Source organism: Oncorhynchus clarkii, chromosome 4 (genome assembly GCF_045791955.1).
Source record: "Oncorhynchus clarkii lewisi isolate Uvic-CL-2024 chromosome 4, UVic_Ocla_1.0, whole genome shotgun sequence".
Classification (NCBI taxonomy): Eukaryota; Metazoa; Chordata; class Actinopteri; order Salmoniformes; family Salmonidae; genus Oncorhynchus; species Oncorhynchus clarkii.
In genome coordinates, this window is record NC_092150.1 from 44,929,048 (window position 1) to 44,943,319 (window position 14,272).

Genomic DNA, 14,272 nt, shown 5'->3' on the forward strand with positions numbered 1-14,272 from the left:
GAGATATAATCAGTTTATACATTTGACAAGTGGCTATCTTTCAGTAAAGTGTTACCCAATTTATCACATTATTGTACAGGTTATCAGGTTGACCTGCAGAGGTTGTGCACATTAGATTGCTTCTATATGTTCTATCCATGTGCTAAACATCTTAATTTCCCAGATCCAAAATGTTTAGAGCTGTAGGCCTACAGACCTAATTAACCACCGTAAGCTGGGTAGTTTAGCGGACCCCACTGTTTGTGGAACTTTTACAGTCTTATCTGACTTTGAGCATAGATGCGTTCATTCTCGAAATAGTCAAATTAATAATTCAACCAACGGTTTGTCATCTTGCAGTTTGATGTCTTGTCAAACGAAGGAGTTTTTTCCTAGCCAGATTTATCTGAAAATGACTTCTGGTAGGCTATTAAAGTCCGTTGCCCTTGAGAGAAAAAAAAGAAGACTTTATCCAGGGACAGCAGTAGGCTGTCACAGCACGGCGAGTCCTAGGAGTCATAGCTTACCATACCCGGGAGCAAGGGGGAGGTGACAGCGAACTGGCTATGTGACCGGCTTAATGGCTACACTTTATCCACAGCGGGACTGCATCATGCATACACTAGGATTTTTTTTCTAGACTAATGTTTGCTGAAATTAGTTCTACGTCCACGGATCCAGTGCGACAGGTCATCAAATAATAAACAGCTGAAGACTTCACAGTGAATGTGTCGGGCAAGCAATAAGGTCGGTCGATATGGCATAACTGTTCAGATGTCAGGAGGCTAGTACGGCGGCCAAACGGAAGAAGAGCTGTGCCCTCGCAATATACATCAAAACACTCGAGAGAGCCATCGACTTCAGAATCATTTTGCCGCTCAGAAATACAATTACTGAAGGCAAACACGTCGGAGAGGGAGTCATTCTGATTCGGACCAAGACGGGAACCACAAGGCAGAAGCGGGGAGAACACACACATCAATTTGTCTTGCTTGACGCACGTTCTGATTTCTTGCAGATATCCAGAACACGGAATAAGGCAACAAAACAATAATAATGTGGAACAATTCTCGACGTGTGGGCTACAACCAGGACCCAACACACTGATCTCCCCTTGATCCGACCGACCGGGCCGCAGAACGGGACGCCGCACCACCCAAATGTAAATTTAGCCTATCTATCTCCCTTTATTACCCCAACACCAAACTCTTCTTCGTTCTCACCATCCTGCTCCGAGGTTAGGCAAGAAACTCTGTCTGTAATAAATGTTGTTTGTCGCAAACAGTCACGCTTTAGTTTATACAGGCCTGAATAATATGTCACCCTTAGCAAGCATGCATGCATTATCTGTAAAAACTGAAAGCAGGCTAGACAATGTATCCCTTGCGTGTGTTCATACTAGGCTAACCGCGTGCACACACTACCTGTTACAAGCTTCAATCACTCTTGTGCATGAAACGGCTCCAGGTACAAATGTATTGAATGCAAATATAAGCGAGCTCGCAATCACACTCAAATAGTTACATTGATTTGTCCAGTTTGTAGTCTACACTGGATTACAGTAGACAACAGTGGCTAGCAGTCAAACATATGACAAAAGGTTAGCCCATGCAGATTTGGAGCCGTTCCAAGACAGGCACAAGTCTGCCATTTTCAAAATAATGTGTTGAGTTGACTTAATGGGTCCTGATAACTGCTATTTAGTGCAACAAGCTTGTCCCGTTTATTTTTGTAATAGAGGAGGACCGTGTTTACTTAGGTTACTTACTCGCATTGCGTATTTTGATAATTGAGTCTGAGCCACGTTGTTGCACGGGCTTGCCAGATAGGTTTTGAGTGAAATGAGCCTGTGTTTTCTACCAAGTTAGCGATATAGCAACGTCAAGATATGCTTGGCATCATAGGGTGACGGGGTTATGGAGGGGACTATTTTTTTATTATTATTATTATTATCCCACCCTGAAAATTGCTGATAGGCTACAGTCCGGAGGTGTAGCCTATGTACTGCTGTGTTGACCAAAAAAATCAGCTAGCCAAGATAAATCTGAAAGTATTTATATTATGTCCAGATAGGCCTTTATTCCGTCAATCAAAACCACATGCATGTGTTTGTTGGTTATGGGATGAACCTGTTGTTTTAGTGTGATGGTGCATCAACTAACCGCTATTGTCCAACATAGCCTAGGATGGAACAATAGGCCCCGCCCCAACAACATCCTCCTCCACCCCACCCCTCATCATATCCCATCTGTACTGTAGGTACTCCTCTTTGTCAACTGTCACCCCATCTCCCCTCTCTCTCTCACTAATTCCCTCTCTCCCAGCTGTACTCTGTCTAAATCTCCTGCTTTTCTAATCCCTTTCTAAATCTATTTTCAGCCACCTTTCTCTCTCCACCTATTCATCCTGTCTCTCTGGTCCCACTGAGTACATGCATTTACCTAGAGAGCAATGACAGTGGAAAACCTCAAATTAATTCATTCCCCACCGGAGTCATGTAGCACAAGTGGTACAGCCAGCGATACATGACGCCTACAGTGTAAATGGATTTGTCAGCATTTGTGAGATTAGAGTGTAGTGTAGGGGCTGTCTACACACAAGGTAATTGCTTGAGTGGATACGATTTTGATCATGTTTTAAAAGGCTGCATGATGACACTGAATAAATGTGACATTCGTTGAAACTATATGACAGTTGAACAGTGCATATAACTGTTTTATTGTACATTTACTGAACTCTTAATCAAGGTGTGTGAAATATATATCTATTTTTTCTCTCTCTTTGTTCCCCCCCCATCTTCTGTTTGTCTCTCTGTCTGTCTTTGTGTGTAGACCCAGAAGCCACCAGGCCTCTGCTGGTTATGAGCAGGGGGTTGGGAGGGAGGTGTGGGGAGTTAACAAACATACCACCCACAGCTTTATCGTAGCCCTCTCTTTCCTGATGATTTCCAGATCTATTTCATTAACATTGACCGTAACCACGAGCAGGTCCATTTTCATTCCCCAAAATAGCCCCAAAACTAGCCTACTAATAACAAATACAGCATTTGACTACATACTGCATTAGCATTACACTAGCATAACATAACTAGGATAACATTACTAAAATTCCGTACTAGTGTTCTATTGACAGTACTTACACACTGCCATGCATTCTAATGATATACCTATCATTACCTTCAAACATCCAGTAGCAAATGATAATCGGAAACTGCTACCATAGCTTTGAGAGTACCCTGCATAGATCAGTCATTCAACCTTTCCCACTTGTCAAGTGGTTTGAGGGCAGTGGTGAAGTACCTGTTGAGACACACACACACATTCATTGACACACACACACTCAGGGACCATGCTGAGCATCCTGGCTGCTGGCTCCATCTTCTTCCCAGGCCTGTTCCTGCTGTCTAAGAGATGCCTGAAACACACCCCAGGCCTGGCTCTGAGCGAGGGAGATGCCACCATCGTGTCTGCCAGGTACACACACACTTACAAGTCAGACACACACACACAAGTCAGATGAGTCAATGTGAGGACTATGCAGACCTATCGTACATGTATCCTATGCTATTCTGCTTTGCTTGACATTTTATACTATTCTGCTATGGTTTACATTGTTGAATGTCAATGCTTTTTTCTATGGAGTTATGGGTATAAATATGTCAATTGAAACCCCACTCTCTGCCCTCTCTCTCCCCACTAGGCTGGTGTCATCCATCCAAGCCATCATGGCTTCCTTAGCTGGCTACATCATCGCATCCTCCTGTGAGGACGTCATCGAGGATCAGTAAGTACAGAGTAATGATAATTAGCCATTAAGACGTGGCCGTCTATTGCTTTTATATAACTAAATAATCAGTCATCATTGCTCAACAAGTCATTAACCGCAGTTACAAATGTTTTTTTGTTTGAGCACATGCCCCTCAAAAAGTCTGTGTGTGTGTGTGTGCGTCAAAAGAGGTGTGACGTCTAAAAATGATTTGGGTCCTTAACTACACAGCACATTTTCCAGCGTTGAATCAACACTAGCTAGGTTTCCATCCAATTGGCGACAGATTTTCATGCGCATATTCTAAAATCTGCATAAAGAAAATCTGCATATTTTCCCACCAGCAGTGGGTTCCCACTAAATGGCCTCGTTGCAGATAAAAGTCAGTGTGTGATGACGTAGTGCACACAATGTGCGTTTTCACTACATTTTTCATGTAGTGAATAAGTCTAAAGTTCAATCTTTTTCCATTGCATTTTAAACTCTACGGATAGTTTTGTCACAAACTACTCTGGTCTTGTCATGTGCCCTCTAGCCAACAGCTTGTGGATACAGTGTGGGTAGGCTAGTCTACATGATGAGATTATTATTGATAATAAGTATAATAAGTATTTTTATTTGTCAAACGGTGTCATGTCACCAGAATAAGACCCAGGAGTGTGTGAAATTAATCATTCATTTATTTAATCTGAAGCTTAATTAACTGCATGGTTTCCCCGAGTCATAGTGGGAGGACCGCACACCATATCATCTCGTGACTCCAAGTTTACTATGCTATGATGGTTATTATATAAATATTTGCGAATAAAGGCGGTTCCACCACTATTTCTCTCACAATTCATTTTACCAACACAAAGAAATCACACCATGTCCAACGAACAAATTATCTGTTGGCATTTATAAAATTGTACCTAAACTACCTATTTCCATCATGATTTTTTTATTTTATATGGTATGAATTAACTCGCCAAAAACAACTAATTGAAAGCCGCACCCCCACTAAGCCACTCCTCCAATATAATTTCCCAGTGTGTCTTGCTTTTTTGAGTAAATTGTAGAGTTACCAGCCATGACTGTATTTGTTGGTGACAGAGACATGGTTGTTGAATTCGTTCACTTTCAGCCCTGTGGACTTCACCAAATTACTTCCTTACTGTAGACAAATGTTATCATTAAAATGAATCTCTTTAGGGCAATACATGTAATATATCATAAGGCCTTAGTTTGATGGCCGAGTTTTACCCTACCACAGTGGTGTTAGAAACCTCCTAGTTTACAGGCCACATCAGGCCCGCAAGTCACATTCTGCTGGCTTGCAAAGTGATGTAGGATTCTTATTGGAATTCAGCCAGTTAGGACATCCAACAGTTGGAATTTGTATTCACCCACATCTGCATTCAGAATGACTGTTAGGGTTAGTAACATTGTGAGTAGACCACCTAAAGCAGGGGTTCCCAAACTTTTTTGGTCCGTGTTATAAAAAAATTTTCGTAAAAAAGTGACGTAATCAACAAACAATGTTTTTACTTTTTTAATTGGTTCTATGACAGCATGTCAAACATTGTTTTAGACTGATTTGTAATATTATTTCAGTCAGAAGTATGGTTTGAAATACATCAGAAAGGATTTGGGAAGTTCAGGATTTAGGAAAACAACAGGCAATAATTGTGTATGTTTTTCTGTGTAGAAAAGAACCACAGTTGATCATGTTATTTTTTCACCAGTCTGATTTACTGCCTGGTGCTGTCCACTCTGTTCTGAGGGAAACAGAAGACACGTGTGTTTCTGAAAGTCTTAATGTTTTCATTAATATTTTGTGGCTTCTAATGTTTAGAAGTTAGAGCAACATTTCTAGGAAGAAAACGAAAACTTACGGACGCATTTAGTGGCTACCGGAGGTCACTCACGTAACCCCTGTTCTATGAACCAAGCGCACATTTTGTCCCTGCCAGAGTTTCTTTTGTGACCTAAACCATTTTCAACTGGAACAACCATTTCAGTAAATGGTGCAATAAATCTAATTGGATTAGTTTAGAAGAATGTATGTTATTTATCTTTGTGTAGCATGAGATTAATCAGTCAATGTAGATGCAAAAATACAGATATTAAAAAACAATCCTAAAAAGGTTTACCTGGTAGTAGAGCATGCTGGGAAATCTGATAATGATGGGTGTGTTATGATGGGAATGTTTTACTCTCCACAGAGTAAAACTGACACAATCACACTCTCACACTCAACACTTAGCCCCACATTGGGGCTATTTTACACCACTGAGTGTTAATTTCACTCTTACAGAGTTAATTTAACTCCTGAATCAACACTAGAAATGTGACATTGAGAAATCCACACAAGTTAACACTGGCCAATTTGCTGTGTATGTTAAACTTTCGATCCAAAAAAAGTATTCAAGTGTCTGCGTAATAATCTGTCATTCTCTCCCTGCTCACCTTGTCCCTGTTAACCTAATTAGAATTTCAACCCAATTAACCTCTATTTGTCCCAAAGCCAGCAGCACTATTTTAGTATCTGTAATGCAGTCACACAGAAGCCAGAAACCTAGACTGCAGCATGCTGCTATGGAACTGTAGGAGCAGCTACTCAAACATGTCTCCACTGGTTTTACAACTGCAACTTTGTTAACAGTGGACTACATAAAACTATATAAAATACACACTGAAAGTGGAAGGTTTGTTTTTGGTTGAAGGAAGAGAGGAAGAATGGAAGATACTTTAGACTAGTGAGATGCTGTGAGTCAGACACTGGTGTCCTAAGATAACTCGCAATGTGACACAGCTGCACCTCTTCCCCCTCGTCTTTCCATCAATTAGGAGGCGGGGGAGAAAAAGGGAGAGGAAAAAAAGGGGGGGGGGGAGAGATACTGCCAGTCACTGACTCCCTCCCTCTCCCTTGCCCTCATTTTCCAGTCAAAGTAGGGAGGCGCTCGCGTGAGTGCCTGGCTCATTTGAATACCAAATCACGTACCTGTCCAAATCACGCACGTGCCCCAGAGCAGTGCATCCTGGCCAGTCACTTAACCCCCTGACGTCTAGGCTAGAGCCTCACATACAGGATGCATCGCACTGAAACAGGCAATAGGTAGTCACATAGGCAGCTACAGTGCACACATTGTTACATAGAACTTAAACTATTACACCTTCTCTTTCTCTCTCTCGCTCTCTCCTTTCTCACTTTCTGTCCCCCCCCCCCCCCCCCACCCCACCCCTTCTTGCGCCACACCTCTCCAGACACTGGCTTACCAGTACCTACATCCTGTTTGCGGTGCCCTACTTTGCGTACGACATCTACGCCATGTTCCTGTGCTACTGGCACAAGCTGCAGGTCAAAGGGCACGAGGAGGAGGAGGGTGGCAGGCCAAAGCCAATGGGCTCGGAAGTGGCCAGCTACCTGCGCAGAGAGTTCCTCATGGTGCTGCACCACGTCGTCATGGTGACCATCTGCTTCCCCGTCTCCGTGGTAACTAGCGCTGTAACTAGGGTGGCTCTAGCGGACTATTTTATTAGTCTACCGTGCCACGGTCTGTCTGTTGTCTAAAGGGTGGGGGGAGCAAATGATAAACATGTACACACACACACTAACCCTTTAAGTCTTGTCAGATAGAGATGATCTGATGGTGATTTGGTTTCTGATCCCTAAAATTGTTCCTAACCGGCTGCCATCTGCAGACTAGACTCTCCTGCTCCAACCCCCATCTGCCTCCTGTTGCTACTGGCAGCCAATGTTAACATCCCTTCTATGGACATGTGCTTTTAAGGGGAGATGAGGTGTGCTTGTTTGTGAGCTTTTCTTTCAATGGTCTGTCTATATACTTTATCAGCCATATCATGGCCCTCCATCTCATCTCTCTCTCCTCTCTCTCTCAGTTCTGGAGGCAGGGAAAGGGCGATTACTTCCAGGGTGTCATGTTTATGGCTGAACTCAGCACTCCGTCCGTCTGCCTGGGGAAAATCCTCATCCGGGTAATAATCACTCCTCTCTCCACCTGCTTTCTCTCTCTCTCCACCTGCTTTCTCTCTCTCTCCACCTGCTTTCTCTCTCTCTCCACCTGCTTTCTCTCTCTCTCCACCTGCTTTCTCTCTCTCTCTCCACCTGCTTTCTCTCTCTCTCCACCTGCTTTCTCTCTCTCTCCACCTGCTTTCTCTCTCTCTCTCCACCTGCTTTCTCTCTCTCTCTCCACCTGCTTTCTCTCTCTCTCTCTCCACCTGCTTTCTCTCTCTCTCTCTCCACCTGCTTTCTCTCTCTCTCTCTCCACCTGCTTTATCTCTCTCCTCCTCTTCTTCCTTCCTACCTTCCTTCCTCAGTCTCTTACTCTCCGTGCAGCAGTCTAAGAACTCAAGTCTTTCTGATTCTGAAGTGCTCACTTACTAGCGTTCATGTTAACATTCTTGTCTCCTGTGATTTTTGGGTTAACATTTACCCAAGCTCTCTTTCTCGGGTCCTTCACCCTGCTCTCGTTTTCCCCCTTCCCCTGGCTCCTGTTCTCTCTCGATCTCTCTTTGTCCCCCTCAGTACAAGAAGCAGCACACTCTTCTTCATAAAGTGAATGGCGCTCTCATGCTGGTCACTTTCTTCGTCTGTCGAGTTCTGCTCTTCCCCTACCTCTACTACGCCTACAGCAGGTAACATACTGACCACTGTCTGCCTGTCTGTCTGTCTCTCTTTCTGCCTGTCTGTCTGTCTCTCTTTCTGCCTGTCTGTCTGTCTCTCTTTCTGCCTGTCTGTCTGTCTCTCTTTCTGCCTGTCTGTCTGTCTCTCTTTCTGCCTGTCTGTCTGTCTCTCTTTCTGCCTGTCTGTCTGTCTCTCTTTCTGCCTGTCTGTCTGTCTCTGTCTAGTTGTCTTTCTGTCTGTGCGCTTGTCGGTCTGACCCCAACTTCATCTATGCGTATTGTTTTTTATCTTGCGTTCTTAAGATCTACGATGGTAGGTTACAAGTTTAAGTTTGTAGGCTTCTGGCCTAGCTACTTAGCTAGCAGATAATATCATTCATATATACAGTGCCTTGCGAAAGTATTCGGCCCCCTTGAACTTTGCGACCTTTTGCCACATTTCAGGCTTCAAACATAAAGATATAAAACTGTATTTTTTTGTGAAGAATCAACAACAAGTGGGACACAATCATGAAGTGGAACGACATTTATTGGATATTTGAAACTTTTTTAATAAATCAAAAACTGAAAAATTGGGCGTGCAAAATTATTCAGCCCCTTTACTTTCAGTGCAGCAAACTCTCTCCAGAAGTTCAGTGAGGATCTCTGAATGATCCAATGTTGACCTAAATGACTAATGATGATAAATACAATCCACCTGTGTGTAATCAAGTCTCCGTATAAATGCACCTGCACTGTGATAGTCTCAGAGGTCCATTAAAAGCGCAGAGAGCATCATGAAGAACAAGGAACACACCAGGCAGGTCCGAGATACTGTTGTGAAGAAGTTTAAAGCCGGATTTGGATACAAAAAGATTTCCCAAGCTTTAAACATTGAAATGGAAGGAGTATCAGACCACTGCAAATCTACCAAGACCTGGCCGTCCCTCTAAACTTTCAGCTCATACAAGGAGAAGACTGATCAGAGATGCAGCCAAGAGGCCCATGATCACTCTGGATGAACTGCAGAGATCTACAGCTGAGGTGGGAGACTCTGTCCATAGAACAACAATCAGTCGTATATTGCACAAATCTGGCCTTTATGGAAGAGTGGCAAGAAGAAAGCCATTTCTTAAAGATATCCATAAAAAGTGTTGTTTAAAGTTTGCCACAAGCCACCTGGGAGACACACCAAACATGTGGAAGAAGGTGCTCTGGTCAGATGCAAAACGTTATGTTTGGCGTAAAAGCAACACAGCTGAACACACCATCCCCACTGTCAAACATGGTGGTGGCAGCATCATGGTTTGGGCCTGCTTTTCTTCAGCAAGGACAGGGAAGATGGTTAAAATTGATGGGAAGATGGATGGAGCCAAATACAGGACCATTCTGGAAGAAAACCTGATGGAGTCTGCAAAAGACCTGAGACTGGGATGGAGATTTGTCTTCCAACAAGACAATGATCCAAAACATAAAGCAAAATCTACAATGGAATGGTTCAAAAATAAACATATCCAGGTGTTAGAATGGCCAAGTCAAAGTCCAGACCTGAATCCAATCGAGAATCTGTGGAAAGAACTGAAAACTGCTGTTCACAAATGCTCTCCATCCAACCTCACTGAGCTCGAGCTGTTTTGCAAGGAGGAATGGGAAAAAATGTCAGTCTCTCGATGTGCAAAACTGATAGACATACCCCAAGCGACTTACAGCTGTAATCGCAGCAAAAGGTGGCGCTACAAAGTATTAACTTAAAGGGGCTGAATAATTTTGCAAGCCCAATTTTTCAGTTTTTGATTTGTTAAAAAAGTTTGAAATATCCAATAAATGTCGTTCCACTTCATGATTGTGTCCCACTTGTTGTTGATTCTTCACAAAAAATACAGTTTTATATCTTTATGTTTGAAGCCTGAAATGTGGCAAAAGGTCGCAAAGTTCAAGGGGGCCGAATACTTTCGCAAGGCACTGTATATAAGCGATATCTTTCTCATTGTCTGATTGAAAATATCTTGCTTGCTTGTATGTAGCTATCTAGTCACTAAGCACCATGTCGACATTTTGTTTTGCTACCTAGTTCTATCAACCTTGATTTCACATGTGGAAAATCACACATGAAAACATGTAAAAACGTGTTTTTGGGACATGATTCGTTATATTTCACACAGTGCTTGTAACATAGTGTTTACAACTTACAAATTTGACACTTTGACAACTCGGTGTTCAAAATATTAGGAACACCTTCCTAATATTAAGTTGCCCCCCTTTTTGTCCTTAGAACAGACTAAATTTGTTGGGGCATGGACTCCACAAGGTGTCAAGCGTTCTACAGGGATGCTGCTCCATGTTGACTCCAATGCTTCCCACTGTTGTCAAGTTGGCTGGATGTCCTTTGGGTGGTGGATCATTCTTGATACACACGGAGAAATGTTATGCGTGAAAAATCCAGCAGCATTGCAATTCTTGAAACACTCAAACCGGTGTACTTGGTACCTAATATCATACCTCGTTCAAAGGCCCTTAAATATTTTTTCTTGCCCGTTCACCCTCTGAATGGCAGACACACACAGTGGCGTCGGACGGGCCAGTTCTATGTCTCAATTGTCTCAAGGCTTAAAAATCCTTCTTTAACCTGTCTCCTCCCCTTCATCTACAGTAAGTGAAGTGGATTTAACAAGTGACATCAATAAGAGATCATAGCTTTCACCTGGATTCCCCCTGGTCAGTCTGTCATGGAAAGAGCAGGTGTTCCTTCTGTTTTGTACACCCGGTGTACAGGACTACATTGTGTATGTTTATTGATACAGTAATTATTATTCAACGTGTCCTAACCTGGGATTTGAACTCACAACCTCTTGGTTCACAACATTCCGATCTTTCTGCTACGTCATTACGTCGGTGTCAATAACTGATTTCACCTGTATTTCTACACTTGGGACATCAAAGTGAATCTCAGATTTGCTAAAAAATACACTAAAGAAAAGCTATTATTTATCATTGTTATTCAGGAATAACATTACAACTGAATAATATTCCCCACCAACATTAGACAACTATACAGAAAATCCTCAAATTACTGATATAAGTAAATGAAATCAATGATGAGAGAATAGCCAGATTAAATGATAACTAAAATAGCAGTGCAGATGGCACTCTAGCTAAGTGCAGAGATGTTGGCATGAAGGATCGAGAGACAGATGCAGGAATGCGCAGTAGGGTTTTTTATTAATCACAAATTACGGATGGGCCTTTTGCCACTGCCGAAGTTGCGGCGGACGGAGCATTCCCACTGTCTCCCTTAATGGTAGATTATTCTGTCACGTTGGTATGAAGAGATTCGGGAGACAGGCGCAGGATTGCGTAATAAGGGTTTTTATTAAGCCCAAATTACTGCGTGCCGTGTAAAGGCACGGGGACGAAGACCAAACAAACACGTAACAAAACACAGGGTAAAAACCCAAAACAAAAGAGCGAGGAGTACCTAGAATAAATTACACAGTCGCACAATGATTAACACATGGGACGAGACCCGTAATCATCTGCGCAATACACAAGGGCACGAAAGCCCAAAACACACAGCAGAGGTACGCACCAACGGACATTGTAACAATAATCGACTGCCCAATGGAACCAAAGGGCACACTTATATAAATACAATCAGAGGGAATAGGGGCCAGGTGTGTGTAATGAAAGTTCCGGAGGGATCCGTGATGGTTTGGGACAATCTGGGACCATCACATGACGTCGTGACGACTGGTAAAACAAATGCCTTATAAACACCTTAACATGGTCCCTTACGGAAAAACAACTTGAATTTCACGTGATCTTATGTGAAGTTAATGTTATATGTGACAACATGTAAAGGAACATGTGATAACATGAAATTACGTATTTTACAACATGTGGGCACTTGAAAACATGATCTTGTGAAATAAATGTGACACATGGGGATACAAATCTGAAACGACACGTGACAACATGTCAGCACATGTGAAATCATGATCTCATGTGAAATGTTCCAAAAACATGTTTGCAAATGATTTCACATGTGAATTGATCCAAAAACACGTTTTGACATGTGAAATGTTATCATGTTATCACAACATAACATAAAAGGACGTGATCACAATGTGAAAATCTTGTTTTTTTTTCCATAAGGGAAGCATTCTTCCTTGATTATTTGTATTAAATCAGATTGTTCATTTTAAAGTCATTAGCCATAAACCAAAATCCTTGACAATAGCTCGCTTGAGACAAGGTGTCTTGTTATAGAACTTGTTCAAATGAACAAGTTTGCTCTAAGTAAGTTTTTAAAAAATCTGGGTAAGCTTGTTAGCTAGCAACACATAAGCAAACATTAACCCTCATTTCCCCCCTACGCCTCACATCCTCCTCCTCGTGTTGCAGGTATGCCTCCATCCCCCTCTACACAGTGCCCCTTGTGGCTCCCTGGCAGTGCAACGTGGGGGCCTTCTGTCTGATGGCCCCACAGGTCTACTGGTTCACCCTCATCTGCAGGGGTGCCTTCCGCCTCTTCACCGGGGCCTCCCGCTCCCGGCCCCCGGCCACCCTCAACAAGCCTGATAGGGGATGCTGCCCCGGCCAGGGAGCCCCATTACCTCCCCCGGCCAACGGCTACAGTCCCGTCCCCCACAAGGCAGACAGAGAGACCGACACACACTGAGAAAGAAAAGAAAGAGGGAGGGAAAGATGGAGAGGAAGAAGGATCACTGTGCGGACGGGGCCAGCCAGACCAGGCCGGGAAGACTGAGGTCTGTCAAGGGAATCTATTGTACTGTATTGCAATGACACTATAACCTAGAAGAGAGGGAGAGAGAAATTGTTTCTCATCCTCTACAACTCCCTCCCTCCTTCTATTGCTCCTTTAGTTACATGGACCTCTGGAAGAAGAGAGGCAGATTGATAGGGGAGAGGGTAAAGAAAGAAAGAAATGAATAAGGGAGAGAGAGAAGTATAGACAGGAGAAAGACTTGGCAAGTATTTAAATATTACGTGTCTGTACACACTGATTTCAAACTGAATGGGGGAAAATGAATGGATTGAAAAGCAAAAGGATGATCGGGTGAGAGAACACATTGAAGAGCAATAGTGATAGAGGGAGGCAGAGAAGAATAGACTAAGCATGAGCTGAGTTTGACTGAGTTAAAGGGATAGATAAAAAAGTATTCTTCTCTTGAAAGAGAAATGCAACTGCTGTTCTAGATTAGGGAAGGATACAAATGAATATATCATAATGTATAGAAACGATGTAGTAAATTATTATTTGGTGACCAGTTGATTTTGGTGACTGCAAAAAGGGGGATGAAGACAACACCAGTATTTCAACTTGTGGTCCTGGTACTGTATTGTTTGTCCATCAAGATGATCCACTCTGATCCACTTTTGTCTTGGGAAAGGACAGAGGAACACGCACCGGCGCCTCTGGTAATTGCTTCGTTCTGTCTTCTCTCCACTCTGAAATTCTCTCTCGCTCCCTTTTCTCCTGTTAGAAAACTAATGTGGGAGGGGAGGAAGGGGGTTTACCCCAAAATGTGACAAGTTTATACTAGTAGACGAGTAGATGTCATTTTAGGTTTTTATATTGCTCTCATTCAAAGCATTTATTTATTTATTAATGTTGATCGTCTTTTAATTTTTTTTTTTGTTATGTATTGTGACTTAGTATTGGTAGCACATTATTATTACTCCTGCCATCTGTTGTACTCACTCCCCACTACAATCAAAAGAGGAGAGAAAGAGAGATGGAATGTTGGCAAGATTAATAGAGGGAGAGAGAGAAGGGGGGGGAGTAGTAGACTCAAATGGGACAATGATGCAGCTGTGCTGTCCCAGTCACCCACCCAAGTTGAATAATGCTGGCAGGCAGTCTTCAGTACACGACTGGGTGGGTCTGTGCAGTTTACCAGAG

The 14,272-nt window shown here is 42.8% G+C and overlaps 1 protein-coding gene across 2 annotated transcripts; it reads left to right on the forward strand.

The window, feature by feature from the left end:
- Nucleotides 1-538: 538 nt before the first annotated feature.
- LOC139406848 (ceramide synthase-like) lies at nucleotides 539-14,130 on the forward strand. 2 transcript variants are annotated; one of them, XM_071149931.1, is made up of 7 exons: nucleotides 539-1,141; nucleotides 2,811-3,452; nucleotides 3,679-3,762; nucleotides 6,991-7,219; nucleotides 7,627-7,722; nucleotides 8,273-8,382; nucleotides 12,751-14,130. In XM_071149931.1, exons 2-7 carry the CDS (start codon nucleotides 3,328-3,330, stop codon nucleotides 13,025-13,027), a joined length of 921 nt encoding a protein of 306 aa, XP_071006032.1. In that variant the 5' UTR covers nucleotides 539-1,141; nucleotides 2,811-3,327; the 3' UTR covers nucleotides 13,028-14,130. The 2 variants fall into 2 exon arrangements, with proteins under 2 accessions (XP_071006032.1, XP_071006034.1); XM_071149933.1 differs by lacking the exon at nucleotides 539-1,141 and having other exon boundaries at nucleotides 3,165-3,452; nucleotides 6,991-7,192.
- Nucleotides 14,131-14,272: the final 142 nt, after the last annotated feature.

What these genes read in the sequence shown, in the direction of transcription:
- LOC139406848 (XM_071149931.1), top strand. Translation starts at nt 3,328, where the DNA reads ATGCTGAGCATCCTGGCTGCTGGCTCCATCTTCTTCCCAGGCCTGTTC. An exon ending in GCCACCATCGTGTCTGCCAG is followed by an intron (nt 3,453 to 3,678) that starts GTACACACACAC and finishes TCTCCCCACTAG; the next exon opens with GCTGGTGTCATCCATCCAAG. An exon ending in TCTGCTTCCCCGTCTCCGTG is followed by an intron (nt 7,220 to 7,626) that starts GTAACTAGCGCT and finishes TCTCTCTCTCAG; the next exon opens with TTCTGGAGGCAGGGAAAGGG.